Here is a 19,556-nt window from a genome sequence, read left to right on the forward strand (position 1 = left end):
TCAAAATACTATATATCTATTAAATTTTAGGTCGATCAGATCTCTGTATGATTTATGATAAAGTTTTCAACTCAACCGTTGTGATATGAATTTTTAACGTACAATTTTCTACTCAAACGAATTTATCTCTTTTGTCCAATATTCAATCGACTTTTCTATCCGTAATATTAAAAAAATAACTTGAAGTCTGAATATAATTTAGATAAACTTGTGATCGAATTTAAAAATGTATAAATTAAAGATACCAAATAAGTCGTATTAAACAAATAATATATGACACACAAAATCAAATAATATCAAGGAATTTAAACCCTCTAACCCTCGCACCCGTAGGTTTCGTTTAGTTTACAAGAGGATGAATCTTGACTAGAGTTAACGTGTATAGAGAATAATATTAAGGATAATAATAATAAAACATTATTTCGAAACATCGGCGGGCCTCTAAAACAAAGGCAATAAAACTCTTTTGATGTTTATTTGCGTAATAGATTATTGATGGCTGAATTGGACCAATCACATTTCAGAGACACATCACAAGTACGGACGTTAATAAGGGGGAATTTTTTATTTTATTTTTTATTTTTTATTTTCAACTGCGTTGCAAAGAACAAACACTGCTTCTTCAGCTAATTACAGAAGGAATACTAATAATTACACAGTTGAGCGGTGTCGAGACTCATCACTTCTAAACCCTTTATTTCCTTCTCCCCGGGAGACCACGACAACCTTTGCAGTGCGGATTTCGGGTACATTTCTCTGCCTTCCTTACCCTGCCCGTTGACGCTCGATATACTGACTGCCGTGCTAGATTTGTTTCTGAATCATCTTGTAATTGTGTAATGGCTTTTCATGCTTTGTGATCTTGTCAGATCGATATCTTGCCGGAAAGCGGTCGGTTCCCGTGTAGCGGACTTGGATTTCGGCTATCCCCACAGGTATGATTCGTGTAGGTCTTTTTTGCGTGATCTGGAAAAAGGGATGCCGTGCTTTGAATGAATTATGTTCTTTTACCTGTTGTTTTGATTCGTGAATTTCGAATGGATGAATAGTTCTTATAAAGATCTGTAATTTTGGGCATTTCAGAAACCTGACTAGTTGAATTGATGGCAACTCCGGGAGGACCTAGGCCGGGGTCTTTCCCCCAGAACACTAACCCTAATGCCCTGGCTGATCATATGCAAAATCTTCAGATGAATCAGCCTAATCAGCAGCCATCTGGTAACTACGGTGGTGTTGGTCCTAGGCCTTCTAATGCTTCACCGTTCAACCAGCAGCCACCTCCTTTTGCTGGCAGCAGACCTGGCCCTCCCCCTCCCGGTGTGTTTCCCAGGGGCCCTATGCCTCCGGGTGCTCCTGTTAGACCTACTGGTCCTTCACAGCCCCCTCCATTTGCATCGAGGCCTCCACCGCCTGGGGCATTGCCATCTTCCTTGGCAAGACCTTCAGTTCCCCCACCTGGGGCAGGTCCTCGATCAGCACCTTTTTCATCTTCGCCTTTGACTTCAGTCCCTCCAATTCCATCTCAATTTGGTGCACAAGGTCCATTTAATAATGGACCGCCCTCAGTTCCCCCAGTTACGGCCCAAAGTGGTCCACGCTTCCCTCCAAATGTGGGTACTATGCCAAGGCCTTCAGTTGGACCTCCACAGCCTCCAACAATGCTTTCATCTGGTGCAACTTCTCAGTCTTCACAAATGCGGCCTAGCTTTGGTAGTCCACCTGCTGGTGCAATACCTTCGATAGGGCAACCAGCTCCACCGTTTTCTGCCCCACCCTCAAGCATGCCTCCTCCTCCTCCTCCGGGTTCGTCGCCATTTTCTCCATCTGTTCCCGGGACAGTTCAAGCATCAGGTTCTCCTTTTGGGATGCAGACATGGCCGCCACAACCACAACAGGTTAGTATTTTTTGCTACATATTTTTCTCTTGTGATTTTATTGATTTCTTTTGAATTATACATTCGTTCTCATTGTTTGTTTTTCTTTTGAATTGTTTATGTTATATTAAATGCTTGTACTATATTTTTCAGTTTAATGAGAGATGAATGAACGCCTAAATTTATTTGAACAGACCTACGTGAACTCACTTTTGAAGTAGCATAAATTGGGATTCAATGAATTGAAAGAAACTATATGCTTCATTGTGTCTTCTCTGTGATGGTTTGGTGAAATACCGTAACTTAATGACATCACATGATTTTTCGGTATCCACAAAAGGTTTTAGGATGTGTTTGTTTGTGGGTTTGGATTTTTTGTTGGGATTTAAATAGTAAAAAATTTGAATTTGAATAGTTGTATGATGTGATATAAATAGGTGTTGATATGATGTTTTGAATGTAAAACTGATTTTTAGTATAATATAAAAAATAAAAAAAAAGATGTTTGATTTGATGTTTTTTAGGGGAAAAATTTTAATGAATAGTATTATTTTGTTTGATTTGATGTTTTTTAGGAGAAATTTTTTAATGAATAGTAGAACTTTGGTAAAATGTGATAAAAGAACACACCCTTAGTTTTTTTTGAGTTGCATGACAAATCAAGCATTTGGTTCAGGCGGCTCCACCTCCCTCTGGTCCTATGCAGCCCCCACCACCTCGGATGTTTGGGATGCCACCCGGACCTCCTGCACTTCCAAATCAATCTATGGCTTTGGGTCAAACAGGGCAGTCCAGAATTGATCCCAACCAAATTCCTCGCCTTGCTGCAAGTTCTTCCGTAATTTTGCATGAGACACGTCAGGACAATCAAGCAAATCCCCCTCCAGTATGTAATGCCTTATATTTATTGGGTTCCATTTGCTGCATGTACCACAAAATCTTCAGTTATTTTTTATTTTTGCTTGTATTATACTCCAAGTTGTCATTAACAATTATGGAGTTACACTTTGTTTCTGATTCGATATTTCATCTTTTCTTTTGAAGCCTGCAACAAGTGATTATATAGTTAAAGACACTGGGAATTGCAGTCCACGATATATGAGGTGTACGATAAATCAGGTTAGATATCCAATGGCATCATTACGTGTACCTCCATTCAGCAATTGATGTTGATCCCTGCTCAATTTTTCTTGACCAATATTAATTGTACCTTGGCTATGGTTATATTAATATGACTATATCTTTAATTTATTAGATTCCTTGCACGGTTGATCTTCTTTCAACATCTGCAATGCAATTGGCTTTACTGGTCCAGCCTTTAGCTATTCCGCATCCCTCCGAAGAACCCATACAAGTAATGCTCAACCTTCCTTTTCTGTTTTCACTCTTCTCACTCCCTCTATTGTGTTTTATATTTTCGTATTTCCTGGTAGAATATATGGATGGCCTATTTTCGTAACTTGTCGTAATATAAGGAAGTCTGTTTTCTGTATTATTATCAATTACAAGATTAAACATCGTTGTTGGAAATCCTCAATTTGTTACATCATGAATTCGTTTGCCCATATCTATCCACAAAGCATGAAGATTAATGTTTTGGAGGTATTCAAAGGTACTAAAAAGTTCCTCATAAAGTTATTTGGAAAAGATCTTTGCAATGGTGGACAAACATTTTATGCTTTCTATTCCTTTTCACTCAAATGGTCTCAGATTGAAAGATTTTTACATTTTGTGTGCTTTGGTGTTGATTTGTCTATGTATGGATTTTTATGCAGAGCAATTTAATAAATATTTGCCATGATTCCTTGTATCCCATTTTCTCCCCCGTACTTTTAGTGGGTCTGCCTTTTTCAGAATGGGTCTTGAATGCAAGTGTAGGTTGTAGAGCTACTTTGAAATTTTTAAGGAGTTGAAATTCTGGCCTATGCAAAGCTAATTAAGCAATTTTCAGTTAGTATATATGAACATTGAAGCAAAAAGATGGCAATAAGATAGTAAGTTAAGCTCTGTTTATTGACTTGAGGCTTCAGGTTATAGCCTATTTACAAATCACCTATGATGAACTGGAGATAATCTTATTGTAAACATTACAATTGCTGGAGCTTTATGTTCTGAATAAATTGTTGGAAGAATCACTCATTGCATTCCTTAATATGTATGAACTGGAGATAATCTTATTCTAAACAATACAATCGCTGGAGTTTTATGTGCCTGAGTAAATTGTTCGAATAACCACTCATTGCATTCCTTAATTTTATATAACTGGAGACAATCTTATTCTAAACACTACAATTTCTGGAGTTTTATGTGCTGAGTAAATTGTTGGAAGAATCACTCATTGCATTCCTTAATATGTAATGCATATATGTTCCATTTGTTAGTTTTCTGTTAACTTGTTATTATACTATGGTGAGCAATTACCATTTCTTGAAAATAATAATGAAATTTTGTGAATGTTTTCTTGTGCTTGTTATTAGTTTCTGACCCAAAAACATTATAGAATGAAATATGTGTCATAAAATTTCTGGTGAATGATTGGCAATATTGCTGAGGCAATGACCAGTTGTTTATATTTGTACTAATTATATTTATATGTATTTTGGCATCCACATAAAAATTTCAAACTCCCTATTACCAAACATGTCTTTTTTTATTAATAACATCCTTTCTTTCTTACACAAATATAAATAAATTCAACAACATAATGAATATCCAGTATTTACTGTGAGTTCAATTCAAATTCAAATGGATTCACCACAAAACTTATATTCTGATTTTTAGAACCAACGACTTCCCATATATTCAAAGACTCCAATAATTATATCTATACCAAAATAAATAAATAAATAAAAGAATACAGTTAAAATATGCATTTCAAACTTCTTTCACTTAGGGCTTGTTTACTTTACAATTTTCAGTACTTGTTCCTTATTCTTGTTGTTGTCTTCTGTCTGAATAAACACGTTTTCTTGTAATAGATTGAAAACAGAAATAATGAGTTCATTCTATGTTATGCCCAAACCATTGATTGTTGTATGGGCCATTCTACATGTAATTTCAATTCCGTATAAGAGTTTTACTTATGAAGTTTTATTTAGGAAAGGAAACATTTTGTTTGCTCTCAAATATTTACTAGGACTTTTTGTGAGAGGGCAAGAAAATCCTAGTCATTATATTTTGATGGTCTTAATAGACTTTTTTTCTCGGAAATTTATTATGGGTGTTCTTTTATCAAATTTTACCAATTTTTTACTATTCATCCAAAAATTTTCCCTAAAAATATCAAATCAAATATTTATTTTTCATTTTATATATTATACTTAAAATCAATTTTACATTCAAAACATCACGTTAACAGCTATTTATATCATATCATACAACTATTCCAATTCAAATTTTTACTATTCAAATTCCAACAATAAATCCAACCTCCAAACAAACACACCCATAAGACTTCATATTCAGCCCTAGGATAGTCCATGATTATGCTACGTATGAATTTCATTTGACTTCATATGTTGAATTAGAATATTTGATATCTATAGCTACTGTGGTTGGTAGGTGGTTGATTTTGGTGAGAGTGGACCAGTTCGATGTTCTCGTTGCAAAGGCTACATTAATCCTTTTATGAAGTTTATTGATCAAGGAAGGCGCTTCATTTGTAACTTATGTGGTAAGGATATCCTCATCTTTTAATTTTTCATAAGTCATTAATTGCATGGAAGGAATTCCATTATCAAGGTAATAAACCTGGGATTCGTTGCTTTTCATTTTGTTTTATTTTTCTCTTGCATTTGTTATGTATAGAAAAACTTGAAACAATATCGAACTGAATGTGTATGGGACAAAATTTTCAATTTGTATTATGCCTAAAATCTTGTATACTTGAATGCTATTTTACCTCGCTCCAATGTTTTATTAATTACTGTAATGGTTATTTTTTGTCATGATTTGTGAATTGCATTTTTGCTGCTGCTATTTTCTAGTAAGTTCTGCATTCTGTGATTTATCAAACTTCTTGTCTGCACGTCAATTTCCTTGCAGGATTCACAGATGAAACTCCACGTGACTATCACTGTAATTTAGGCCCTGATGGTCGGCGCAGGGATGCTGATGAGAGGCCTGAATTGTGCAGGGGAACTGTAGAATTTGTTGCTACTAAGGAGTACATGGTTTGTATCTTGTGCAAATCAATAGTTTGGAATTTGATAAGGATGAAAGTTTTTTATTGGAAACTGGGGCAAAAGATTTTAAACTGTCAGTTTCAGAATGGATACAGAAGCTTGTTATCTCACTTGACAACTGGAAAAAAGGATCATGGAATTGATTCTTTAGTAGATAGGATGAGGATTCTTAAGTTCAATGTAGCCATTTGCTTAAGGGGTTGAAGATGATATTTGAAACATAATTATAGCTAATTTATGCCGCTTCCATGCTGCTTCACAATGTGAGGATTGAAGTATCAATTTCATCTGATATTAAGAAATTAGGTTGTAATGTGGAGCATTGCCATTTCAAATGTCTAGTGGCAGAGGAAAATATCATAAATTTTTTAATGAAGATTACCCAATGATATATTATCTAAGATTTTTGACTTCTTTATGTGTAAATCAGTTTTGCCTCCTAATTTGTGGTATAATCTTCTGAATCTAATATTATTTATTTTCTAAACACTAACCTAAAAAATTAGCTAAAGGTACCAACCAAACAATTTTCAAAGATATTCATGTCAACTATGTAGGAGTAATTTAATGAGACAAGATGAATATGAAAATAGGTTGAGATGATTCTTTTGTTTGTGGAAATCTTGGACTTTCTGCAAACTTGGGGAAAAGATTCTTGTATATTACTTTAAATTTTGTGAGCATGTGTGGATAGTTGTATTGAAACTTCTCAGCTATTATGTTGCATGGTCCATCTAATGTTGTTCACATTTGAAATTTTGTGCCATCAGGTGCGAGATCCAATGCCTGCAGTATTTTTCTTCCTTATTGATGTATCAATGTATGCCATACAAACTGGTGCAACTGCCGCTGCTTGCAGTGCAATCAGCCAAGTTATATCTGATCTTCCTGTAAGTGAAGTTTATGTCCTAAATAAGAAAGAACATGTAATTTGAGTCCACTTTGTGAGGCTATTACTTACGTACTTTTCTGAATTTCAAATTCAAGCATTGCATGTTTAGAATTACAATCACAGCTATCCACTCTGTAGTGTTCAAAAGGTTTCTGTTACTACACATTTAAGTGTAAGCTTCTTCAATCAACTGAATTGACATGTTTTTACCCTGAATCTGGAAGGTGTGAACCCCTTTCTAAGATTATATGATCTAATGCTTACCTTTTTATCTTTCATTTCAAGAAATTTTTGTGCTACTTCATTCAAGTTTTGTTGAATAGGACCAGGTCCAGTATTGTTGGACACTGATTTCCCAGAAAAAATTGAAAGCATAAAAGCATTGGTATTGATCAAATATTTTATTGCAGGAGGGTCCTCGAACATTGGTGGGTATTGCTACATTTGACTCCACCATTCACTTTTACAATCTAAAACGTGCTCTGCAGCAGGTTGGTTTAGATTTATCTGCCATTTAGTCATCAAATTGAAACAATTTTCTTCTCTATAAAATCATATGAGCCCTTTTACTGTTGCTATTGGCTTATTTTCTATGACATTATTACTCATTGTTAATTTGTGATACCTCTAAAGTGTTCTATGTTGATAACCTTATCCATTATGTGAGATAAACTTCTCAGGCTATTGAATAAAGTTCTGCGGCATGCTAAATTTGCTTTTCTTCTGATTCATGGCAGCCTTTGATGCTTATCATTCCTGATGTGCAAGATGTCTACACCCCTCTCGAAAGTGATGTTATTGTTCAACTTTCTGAGGTTGGTTTTCATATTTCCATTGCAAGTTTATTGGCGTGCTGAATGAACCCTAAGCCTAAGCTGCTATATGAATTCTCACTCTCTTTCATTTTTCTCTTACTCTCTATAGCTTTCTCCTTTTGATTATTGGGGAGCATTAGGTGTTCAATGTGAGGATATTTCTTTGAGTTAACAATCTTCAATTAAATGCAGTTGTTTCTATTTTAATAAATGCAGTGCCGTGAACATTTGGAGATGTTGCTGGAGAGTATCCCTACAATGTTTCAGAACAATAAAATTGTTGATTCTGCTTTTGGTGCTGCAGTAAAGGTGTGAGATTCATGCTTTTAATATTAATTTATATGTTTTAAACATGTGTACATACTATGTTAATCTGTATGATTTTAACATGGTGAAAAAAGGAAACCTTGTCTTAGTTAAAAGAAAATTCCCAGTACTTGTGGAATTAGGAATATAGCTTTTTAGAACTATGTAATGTTTATTTTCTATAACACAAAGGTTTGTGGGCTTCGGGCATGAGATATTGTTAAGATAGGTAGGTTGGGAACTGTAGGGAACTAGGGATTCTAGTTAGTGTAGCGCATTACAATCCATCAGGAAGAATCAATCAATCCCTTGCCTTTGCTGGTTGGTGACAATTTAGCACATACAATTAAATTTATAGTTATTTCCTTGCATATAATTTGTATCTTATCACTATTCATTGTCCTTTTGATAATATACTGTTCATTTTGTTTTCTCTTTTCTTACTCTAGGCTGCTTTCTTGGCTATGAAAAGTACTGGTGGCAAACTTCTTGTCTTCCAATCAGGTAAAACTGAATTAATTTTTTATTGAAAATTTTTATTTTCTTGAATGTAATGGTGGATGTTTCCAGAAATAAATGTCCCACACATGGCATTTTTTGGATAAAAATTTCCTGTCTGCAAATATTGACCCTAAACTATAGCTTGTGGGTATACAAGTATATATGAATTGGGGACAGTTGGTGGAAAGTATGGAATGGAAAAGAGAAAAGGTTAAAGGAAGGGTTTATGTTCTGTCATTTCGTAACCAATTTCAAGGACAGTTTGTAAAAATGTTCCATCAAATAATCTCATCTACCTTTTTAACTGTGTAAATGACCAATTGTCAAACCTGTTTGTGCCACTAACAACATTTACAAGGAATGAAGTAAATTAATTTTAAAAATTTTCTTACTTTGATATCTCCAAAATTCTGGGCCTCTTATTATTGAGCAGAATAAAGTATCATTTCATAGCTTTATGATCATAATTTGTGATATGACAGTATTGCCTTCAACTGGTGTTGGATCGCTTTCTGCTAGGGAATCGGAAGGCAGAAGTAACATATCAGCAGGAGAAAAGGTAAAACTGCTGTTTATGTCATATAGTGTTCATCACTTTTGAACTGTATGTATGAATATTAATGTGCATGCATACATGCATGTACTTTCCTTTTCATAAAAAGTTTTGAAAAAAAAAGAAAAGAAAAAAGGATTATTTGCATTCGATGACACCCTTGATCTTAATTATTTATTCTGTTGCAGTCTTTTTTGTTCTCCAGTGTCAGGGAATTTTCCCGTTTTAGTCAGGAGGTGTCATATCAGAGTGTAGTTTTCTATTTTTCTTCTCATTTGCTCCTTACAATTTGTGAATGCACGCAGTTATGCTTAGTAAAATTTTAATTATGATAATACAAATAAAATTATAATGAGAATTCTGCTATACTATCTCCATGTGGCTAATTTGGATTCAAAAGTCTGTACCGTATCATCTATAAGATTCTCTGTATAATTTCTAGCATATATCTCAACATGCATGTGAGTTGACCTATTAATTGGCAAAGCGGTGTGATGCAAAAGGAAAATAGGAAACAATGAGATTTAGGCTTGGGTTTGGATGAATGTGTTGTAGAGGATAGGCTTAAACCCAAAACAGCAGTATTTTCATTTTTCACATCAATCATTTATAATTCTCTATAGCTGTTTAGCTTCATTAAAACTTCATTCTCATCCTTGGACTTCAAAGGAAAAGTGCCAAGGTTGTATGGAAATTATGTTGTGTTCTGTTAGTTCTATTGCAATCCGTGCTCTATTTATCCTGTTAATGCTTGCACTTCAGGAGGCTCACAAATTACTCCAACCAGCGGACAAAACCCTTAAAACTATGGCCATTGAATTTGCAGAATACCAGGTGGGAGTCAAACTTTTTCCAAATTACACAGGATGTTTCCAAACAAAATGTGAATATATACACATATTTTGATTTGGGATTAATTTAATTCTTTTTTCTAATATTTCCAGGTCTGTATCGACTTGTTCATAACTACTCAATCATATGTAGACATTGCTTCACTCTCTGTTGTTCCAAGAACTACTGGAGGGCAGGTATTTTACAATGGATCTGGATTCTTATGTATAGTTGTTGAATATCATTCTTTATTTAGCAATTACATCATTTATTACCCTAGGTTTAACTTCGTGCTTACTGTACTACTGTTTATTTTCAGATGCCTAATTTAAAAGCTACCAATTCATGTTGAAATGGCTCTGGATATTAATTCCTTCTTTTTGTCTAGGTGTACTATTATTATCCTTTCTCGGCTCTTTCTGATCCTGCTAAGCTGTACAATGATCTTCGCTGGAATGTCACAAGGCCCCAAGGATTTGAAGCGGTGATGCGTGTTAGGTGCAGTCAGGTGAGTATCCTATACTTTTGGATATTGCTTGCTTAAGATCAAAAAATTACTTGGAGAAATTATGTCTCGTTAGTAAGCGGAAGTGATATTGATTTTCTTTTTCCAATATTTTTTCCCCTGCATTAGGGTATTCAAGTACAGGAGTATTCCGGAAACTTCTGTAAGCGCATCCCAACTGATGTTGATCTACCTGCGGTATGTATCTATTTCTCTTAATTTATTGACACAATATATACCCATGCTCTATTCAGTTCTCAAAATATGTATCTTTATAGATTCTTGTATTAATTTGCAGGGCTAATCTTATATTAGCAACAGAATCTGTTAATATCTCTACTTGCATTTTTTGTAAGCCTATGCTAGATAGTGACCCTTGTTTTCAACGCGTCTCCAACCAACAACTGAATCTAATATTGGCAGCTTATATATATATATATATATATATATAGGTTTCTTTGTTGCTACCTTGTATATATGTATCTTGTATAACTGGATATGATTTCTTACCACAAACAGGGAGTTTGGTTATGTCTATTTTGGGTGGTGGCAGTTCATAGAGTTCTTTTGGACTATCTATCATTGTATTCTGTACATATGTGTTTCTTTCTCTTTGTTTTTTTAGTTTTCTGACCCTATAGTTTCAAATAATTTTCTTCTTTGTTGATTTTTTTTTCAGCTCTTTTATTACTCTCTCAAACTAGATTACTTAATTGCTTAGAGAAACTATTATTTGCTAGCATTCTTGAATCTAGCCTTCTCCAATTTATGCTAATTGTTGGTATAGAAATTTTAATCCAAGATTATATACATATATATATATATATTCCCAGATCGATTGTGACAAGACAATAATGGTGACGCTAAAACATGATGATAAATTGGCAGAAGGATCAGAATGTGCTTTTCAGGTAAATAGATTCATTTTGCTTGAAGAATTTCTAGTATATACTAGATTTCTTGAGACGTTTTCTTTACTTTCCGAAGGAAAATGAGATGGCTTCTAAGTGATTTATTTTTATTCTATATGCTTGGAACTTGTTGATTACTTGATGGGCGCAGTGTGCTCTTCTTTACACCACTGTCTATGGCCAAAGAAGAATTCGGGTTTCAACCTTGTCCCTTCCATGTACCAACATGTTGAGTAATCTGTTCCGATCTGCTGACTTAGACACTCAATTTGCTTGTGTCCTGAAACAAGGTAATTGGCTGTTAATTTTGAGAAAAAAATTTGGTCGTGGAAGTGGCAAAAGAATTTGATATGTCTGTCACTCGTCGTTTCTTTAATGATTCTAACCTTGCCTTGACACCTATGTTTGCATTTTTGAACCCCTCCAGGTGTCACTTTGTAAGCATGCATGAATGTCACCATTCGAGTGACAAGTAATATATAAAATTATTTCTAGACAAGGTTCGCTAGGTGTATTTGGCTGGGGGATTTTGTCACAAATTTTACTATTGACTAAATATGCCCCTCCCCCCCCCCCCATCAAATCACACTTATTTTTTATATTATACTAAAAATTAATTTTATCACATCAACACGTATTTATATTACATTATACAACTATTGAAATTCAAATTTTTTACTATGCAAATTCCAAATTCAAAATCCAACCCCCAACCAAACACAACCAAAGGATCAAAATTAAAAGGATGCACTTACAAGACCAACATTGCATTTTTCCTGTTAATTTTTGTTGAATTTTCAGTATTTGGTTTACCCTCAGCAGCTGGTGTTTTATTGTGCTTGGTTTTCTTCTAGAACAATAATAAGTTATGCATCTGATATTTCCCTTTCTTCTGATGTTTGTAAATGATTTACCTTATTGACATGATATACTTTACTCAGTCAAATGGTCTTATCTTTCGTCACTTTTTGACATCTGTTGTTCATATATTTTAACTTTGGTACCATGTTTTTGTGTTTTCTAATAACATTTTTCCCTTAAAATGACAGCGGCTAATGAAATTCCATCAGCTCCCCTTGGTCAAGTCAGGGATCAGGCCACAAATGTTTGCATTAACATTTTATATTCCTATCGCAAGTTCTGTGCTACAGCATCCTCTTCTGGACAACTCATTCTGCCTGAGGCACTTAAATTGTTGCCTCTATACACACTTGGTATGTTTCATGCCATCGAACTAAATAGTCTTATTTGATGAATGCTGCTTTCTTAATTACTTGGAAATATATATTGTCCTGGCTAGACTTGATTACTGTAAAGGTAATTCAACATGTGCAAATTTCTTATTTTCAATGTTAATGCAAAAAGGAGCTCGTATATATAATTCTAGCTGTTTATACCACTTACACGGCCAAGGGAAAATAAAGAAAAAAGATACATAAAACGGAAGATCTGCCCACGAAGAAGATAAAATATTGTACAATCAATCCCTGAGGAGATTTAATGGGTATATTATATCAGATATGATGGGTATATTATGCTAGAGTTTGCTGGTTTTCTTTCTGGGGTAGGTTTTCAATACATATGTAATATGGAATTTTCTTCTCCTTGTATTAATATTTATACAAGACTTATATTTTATTTTGTTACGATTCCTCTCTCATTTCAAATTTTATATACGAAAGCACTTACTTTGTGGACAACTTTGTTTTTCCCATTTTCAGCTTTGCTTAAAAGCAATGGATTGCGGTCTGATGGACGGATAGATGATAGGTCCTTCTGGATAAATTTTGTTTCTCCTTTACCTACTCCCTTGGTAATCCCATTGGTCTATCCAAGGATGATATCGATTCATGACCTTGATGAAAAGGTACAAACTCAGGATTGGTGCATGTCAGTATGGTAAAGTGTATTTACACTCTTCTCATTTCTTAATGATAAATTGTCAGGAGGAGTCCGATGATGCTTCTATTCCTGCTTCTATACCACTTTCCAGCGAACACATATCTGATGATGGAATATATCTTCTTGAAAATGGCGAAGACTGCTTAATATATATTGGTAGCACCGCTCAGGAAAATGTTCTGCAGAAGCTTTTCAACGTTTCGTCAGTCGAAGAAATTTCAAATCAGGTTCTCTTGCATATACTTGAAGGCTCTTGCCCTTATTTTAAAGTCTTTGCACAAGTGTTGACACTGTATTTTTGTAATTTGGGAGCACACTTATCATCTGCTATAACCAAGCTCGTCTTACAATATGTACTGATTTATGTTGAATGTATTGCATTATAGGTAAGAAAATAACATTTTTGGCATTTTGCCACTTCAGTTTATTTTGCAGCAATATGAGAATCCATTGTCGAAGAAGTTGAATGCTATTGTCAATGAAATAAGGCGCCAACGATTTTCATATCTACGGTAACAATCATGCTCTTCTGATACTCATGGAACTGTACATGTACTCACATGATAACTAATTTTCTTGTTCATTTCTCTCTTTGTGTAACGCAGCTTGAAAATTTGCAAAAAGGGCGAATCATCAGGTTAGTGTCTGAGAAATCACTATTTATACGAATGACTCAACTTTCTTGGTTTGAATACCCAAGCCCAACTGCACTATACCCCCCCGTGTCGTCTTCTTTCCAGCTTCGTAAAATATGATATGCATCTTTCCCGGTTTTCTTTTCCTTTTCAGGGATGATGTTTTTCTCGTACATGGTCGAAGACAAAACACCGGGTGGCCCATCATATGTTGAATATCTAATACATATTCATAGACAGATTCAGAGCAAAATGGCTTGAAGATAGAGATGCGCGAAACTGCCAACCACCTGAATCTGAAGCTGGCAGAAGAATGTGGCTACCTCATTATGCGCCGGAGAGGCCGAGCTGAGCTTTTTCAGGAGAGGATTTTAATGAGATCGTATCATATTTTGTTTTGATGGTTCCTACATAGCAATAAGTTACATCATCTCTTGTGGCTGCTTTTTCTTACATTCTTTTGAACTGTGGAAGGAAATAGGCTATTGTTTTGTTTTGTTTTTCAAGGATCAGATCGGATCATACATATTCTCCGGGCTTACCATGATACATGCATACCCTATGGACCCCACCATTGTTCATTTATGTTAAAAACATATATACAAAATACTTTTTTGTTTTGTTGCTGCAAGTTTACCGAGTATGCAACAACCGACCCATCTATCTATCTATCTATCTATATATATGTCCATTTATTTGGATTCGAAAGGGATAGATATATATTGTCATTCAAATTTATGTTATTAGTTTTTTCTTTTCTTTTTTTTTTTTTTGAAAATGGTCATGTTTTCATTTTTAATAGAAATATTGAAATTCCTGTTGTAATATTAGTATATGATTAGCATATTAATTATTTTTACAGCTAATCACTATTTTATACATTGTATATAATGTTATATAGTATAATGTAGATATATATATATATAGAAGTATGTGGCTTCTATATATTATAATATATATAGTTTAGTGTGTATATATATGATGTATGTATTATAGAAAGAGGGACATTGATTAGTTGGAGTAAATGAATGTTGCGTTTGATTCTATTCATCTTATATTTATATTACAAGTTATAGTAAGTAGAAGGATTTGTTTGAGCCACGTAGCATCCACGTTTTGTACACAAAAATACTATGTATATAACATTCTCCATTGGATGCTTTTATACAAAGAACGTGTCTCGTTAAAATCTTATTAGAAAAAATATCATGTGGAAAAAAAAATTCCAGTGAATGTAAAAGAGTACAACATTCTTGTAGTTATTTGCTCCCCCGATATGAGCATTATTTGAGATCTCTGAACCGATGCATTCCAATTTTCTTCACCAATTCTTCAAAAGTTGCAGTCGGTAATACCTTGGTTAATATATCCGCCAAATTATTATCTGATCCAATTTTTTGCACACTAATTTCACCATTCTGTTATAGATCATGAGCGAAAAATTTTTTTGGTGAAATATATTTCGTTTTATCTTCTTTAATGTAACCCCATTTCAATTGGGTTATACAAGCCATATTGTCTTCATATGATGTAGTTGGGAGAATTTTATCGTCAGGTATTAACCCAAAATTTTTCAGAATATGTTGAGTCATTGACCTCAACCAAACACATTCTCGACTAGCTTCATGTATTGCCAATATTTCAGCATGATTTGAAGAAGTGACCGTTAAAGTTTGTTTCATTGATCTCCAAAATATCACAGTTCCGCCACAAGTAAATATATAGCCAATTTACGACTTGGCTTTATGAGGATCCGATAAATATCCTGCATCGGCAAATCCAATTAATTCATGTTGAGAATCTTTCGAGTAAAATAACCCAAGATCAATTGTTCCTTGGAGATAATGAAAAATGTGCTTAATCTCATTCAAATGTCGTCAAGTAGGCGATGAGCTGAATCTTGCCAATAAATTTACAGCAAATGATATATCAGGTCTGGTGTTGTTAGCAAGATACATCAATGCACATATAACACTCATATATAGCACTTCTGGGCCAAGTGTTTTTTCATTTTCCTCTTTTGATTTAAATGGATCCTTTATTGGATCGAGTGCTCTAACGATCATTGAGATACTTAGCGGATGTGACTTATCCATCAGAAATTGTTTCAGTACCTTTTTGGTATAATTTGATTGGTGAATAAAGGTTCCACTCTCCAAATGCTCAATTTGCAAACCAAGGCAAAATTTAGTTTTTTCAAAATCTTTAATCTCAAACTCTTTTTTCAAATATTCAACAGCTTTCTGGATTTTATCAGGAGTTCCAATTAAATTGAGATCATCGACATACACAACGATAATTACAAATTCTGACCCATTTTTCTTTATAAAAACACATGGACAAATATGGTCATTTATGTAACCTTCTTTTGTTAAGATTTTGCTGAGACGATTATACCACATTCGGCTCGATTGCTTGAGCCCATACAAAGATTTTTGCAATTTGATGGAATATGATTCTTTTGGCTTTGATTTGAATGATTCAGGTATATTAATCCCTTCTGGAATTTTCATGTAGACATCATTTTCTAAGGAACCATAAACATAGACAGTAACTACATCCATTAATCGCATATCAAGATTATTGTATACTGTCAGACTCACCAGATACCTGAATATTATTCCATCCATGACCGGCGAATATGTTTCTTCAAAGTCAATGCCAGGTCTCTGGGAAAACCCCTGGGCTACAACCCTTGCTTTATATCTTGTGATACCATTATTTTCATTTTTTTTCTCACAAACAACCACTTGTAGCCAACAGGTTTTACATTTACAGGTGTTTGGACTATAGGGCTGAACACTTATCGTTTATTTAATGAGTCCAATTCAGACTTAATTGCGTCTTTCCATTTTGCCTAATCATCTCTTTTCCGACATTCATCAACTGATTTTGGTTCATAATCATCGTCATCTTTCATTATATCGAGTGCTACATAATATGCAAATGCATTATCAATATTTGTTTTCTTTCTGTTCCAATATTTTCCACTGGTGGTATAGTTAACAGAAGTTTCAATAACTTCATCTTCACTTTCATCAGAATTTTTAATATCAACCTCTTCAGGGATTGTACTGACCTTTTCAGGTATCCGATTGTTGTTGATTTCTTCACCAGTATTTACAATTTTCTTCTTTCGTGGATTCTTATCCTTGGAACCCAATGGCCTCCCACGTTTTACGCGGAAAGTATGCTCATTAGCACTCGGCACCTTCCTTTCTGGAGGATTTATTTTAGCTGGTGCATTTACTGCTACAATATATGATTTCGTAACTCTGGCAGCATATTTAAAAGCATCAGGAAATTGATTTGTAATTTTCTACAAATGCACAATTCTTTGAACTTCAAGTTCACTATGTTTTGTACGAGGATCAAATTCAAGTGGTATTTTCCACGAAATTTCTTTGTTCAGTTGATTATTGTCTCCCCCTAATGTTGGGAAATGAGATTCATCAAAGTGACAGTCTACAAACCTCGCAGTAAATAAATCACTCGTTGTTGGTTCAAGATATTTTGCGATCGAGGGTGATTCATACCCGACATATATACCCAATCTTCTTTGAGGTCCCATTTTTGTACGTTAGGGTGGCGCAATTGGCACATAAACAGCACACCCGAAAATTCGCAGGAGAGATATATTTGGTACTTTTTCAGATACCAATTGAGTAGGGGAATAACATTGATAATTTTTCGACCTTATTTTCACGAGGGCTGTTGCATTAAATATTAAATATGATGACTAATATTTTGAGGAAATTATAATTGATAAACAAATTTTGTACAAAGTCATGTTGGCAAAAAATATAATATTTGTTCCTTTCGTTTGTTTCTTGTTTCTTTAGATTCGGAATGTTTGAATTTTTGTTTAAATAATAATTGTAAAAATGTATTCAAATTAGAAATTGAAGGAATTGTAACTTTAGAAAAAAAGAACAGTGATTTGTTGCAATCTTTAATTTGATTTATTCCTCAACAGGTTGTATATTGTTAAGGGCAGGAAGTCGATCTTAGAGTATATTCAAGGTTAAAGCTTCAATGACAAGGCATTGCGGTGGCGATGGTGGACAAAAAATCTTTGCTGGAAGAGATAGGCCCCTCGTAATGATCACCTCATTGATAGCCATCTCTGCATTTCCGATTATTTACCTTACTGTGAAGGACCCAAGTCAGCTTGTTAGGTGCTCAACTAGCATTGGAAGAATAATCAGTTGGTTTTTAATTATGTTAAGAAATTCAGTGGTTTAGAGTTAGTCCAGTAGTTCTTGGAAATTACTGGCTGGCATATGCATGTGTATGTCTATGATTAGATGATACCTACCTTATATTGTCTTCATTAAATTTATCAAACAATAATATTATTCTGCCCCACTTATAACTATAAATTAAATATTATATGTAATTGGTGTAATAGCTAAACAAGCCATACTTGTTAGGTGTTGTTCAGATTAATGTTTACAACAACTGTTTAGTTCTCATTTATTTGGAAATGTTAACTTTCCATTCAAATCCTATAAGAATAATGATGATTTTAGAATTGGTGGCTTCTTCTAAGGTTGAAGCAAACAACAGACAAAGTTGTAAATCTGTAGAACAACAGTGTCATTGGCAAGACACTCTTCTCCATCTCATCTCAAGTATCTAATTGATACAGCTAGAAATATTATTCATTTAATGTATAATTCACTGTAATTTTTGTTGGAATGAATCATATGAAGTAATTTTTGTGAATGAATAAATCTTGGTATCTACAAATACTAAAAATTTTTGTGAGTGACATATATTGACAACTAAGGATTTTGAGATATTGTTGATCATGTGAATTAATTTTGCTGTAAAAATATTTAATTATTGAATTATGGTTAAATTATACAACTGGATGGATTTTTTCTTTAAAAAATTCAATAAATCTCATTTCTTTTCACAATTATAGAGAATTTTTCTGTAAAATAGCACACAGGTCTTCTGCTTAAGTTGTATATTACCATAATAATGAAATCTTTAGATACTTTTAAATTATGCTCTAGAATTAAATTTTCAGAAACATTGAAATGAAGCCAGGTTGTGATATGAGATTATAACATCAATCAAGTGGTGCCTAGAACGTAAACTAGTATGAGAAATCAATCAAGTACCAGCATCACAATACTTTTATATTGTTACAAAACTAAACTAACACCAGCATGGTGTGAAAGTGAAATGCAAAGCAATATATGTGGATTTTGGTACATTCCTTGGCATTATCATTACATATAAACCTATAAATAAGATTTGTTGTTAGACAAACATCAAATTTTCAACCTTTAAGATCCAATAAAGATCACAATTATTGTTTTCTGCAATCACAGTATCTTTCAAACCATTGCATGATCAGATAAGTTCCATATCATTGCAGGATAGGAACAATTACATCTGCACTAAAATATCAAGGGATCCACAAACATATGTGCTAAGTGGACACCACAATTCCACACTTCCATAGATAGAATTCATTAGGATCTATGCCAAGACAGATCTAGCACATACAAAAAAGGGCCAACCACTATTATATCAGGAATTGATTCCTTCCCCAAGGAGTATGCATATGACTACGGTTGAGAGTGTATTTCTGAAAAAATGATAAAAGTTATACAAACTCAACATATGGATT

General features: G+C 33.9%; 1 protein-coding gene across 1 annotated transcript; it reads left to right on the forward strand.

The window, feature by feature from the left end:
- Positions 1-610: 610 nt before the first annotated feature.
- On the forward strand, positions 611-14,529 carry LOC127240921 (protein transport protein Sec24-like At4g32640). The gene is made up of 26 exons (XM_051259775.1): positions 611-746; positions 870-935; positions 1,084-1,895; positions 2,551-2,760; positions 2,919-2,993; positions 3,130-3,228; positions 5,436-5,547; positions 5,919-6,046; positions 6,829-6,948; positions 7,361-7,441; positions 7,688-7,765; positions 7,982-8,074; positions 8,521-8,575; positions 9,055-9,131; positions 9,888-9,959; positions 10,070-10,153; positions 10,345-10,464; positions 10,591-10,659; positions 11,295-11,372; positions 11,524-11,662; positions 12,422-12,586; positions 13,094-13,239; positions 13,319-13,501; positions 13,698-13,786; positions 13,880-13,911; positions 14,064-14,529. The coding sequence occupies exons 3-26, from the start codon at positions 1,104-1,106 to the stop codon at positions 14,168-14,170; spliced, it is 3,204 nt and encodes a 1,067-aa protein (XP_051115732.1). The 5' UTR covers positions 611-746; positions 870-935; positions 1,084-1,103; the 3' UTR covers positions 14,171-14,529.
- The last annotated feature ends 5,027 nt before the right edge of the window (positions 14,530-19,556 follow it).

Source organism: Andrographis paniculata, unplaced genomic scaffold, assembly GCF_009805555.1.
Source record: "Andrographis paniculata isolate CXL003 unplaced genomic scaffold, ASM980555v1 Contig80END, whole genome shotgun sequence".
In the NCBI taxonomy this organism is placed as follows: Eukaryota; Viridiplantae; Streptophyta; class Magnoliopsida; order Lamiales; family Acanthaceae; genus Andrographis; species Andrographis paniculata.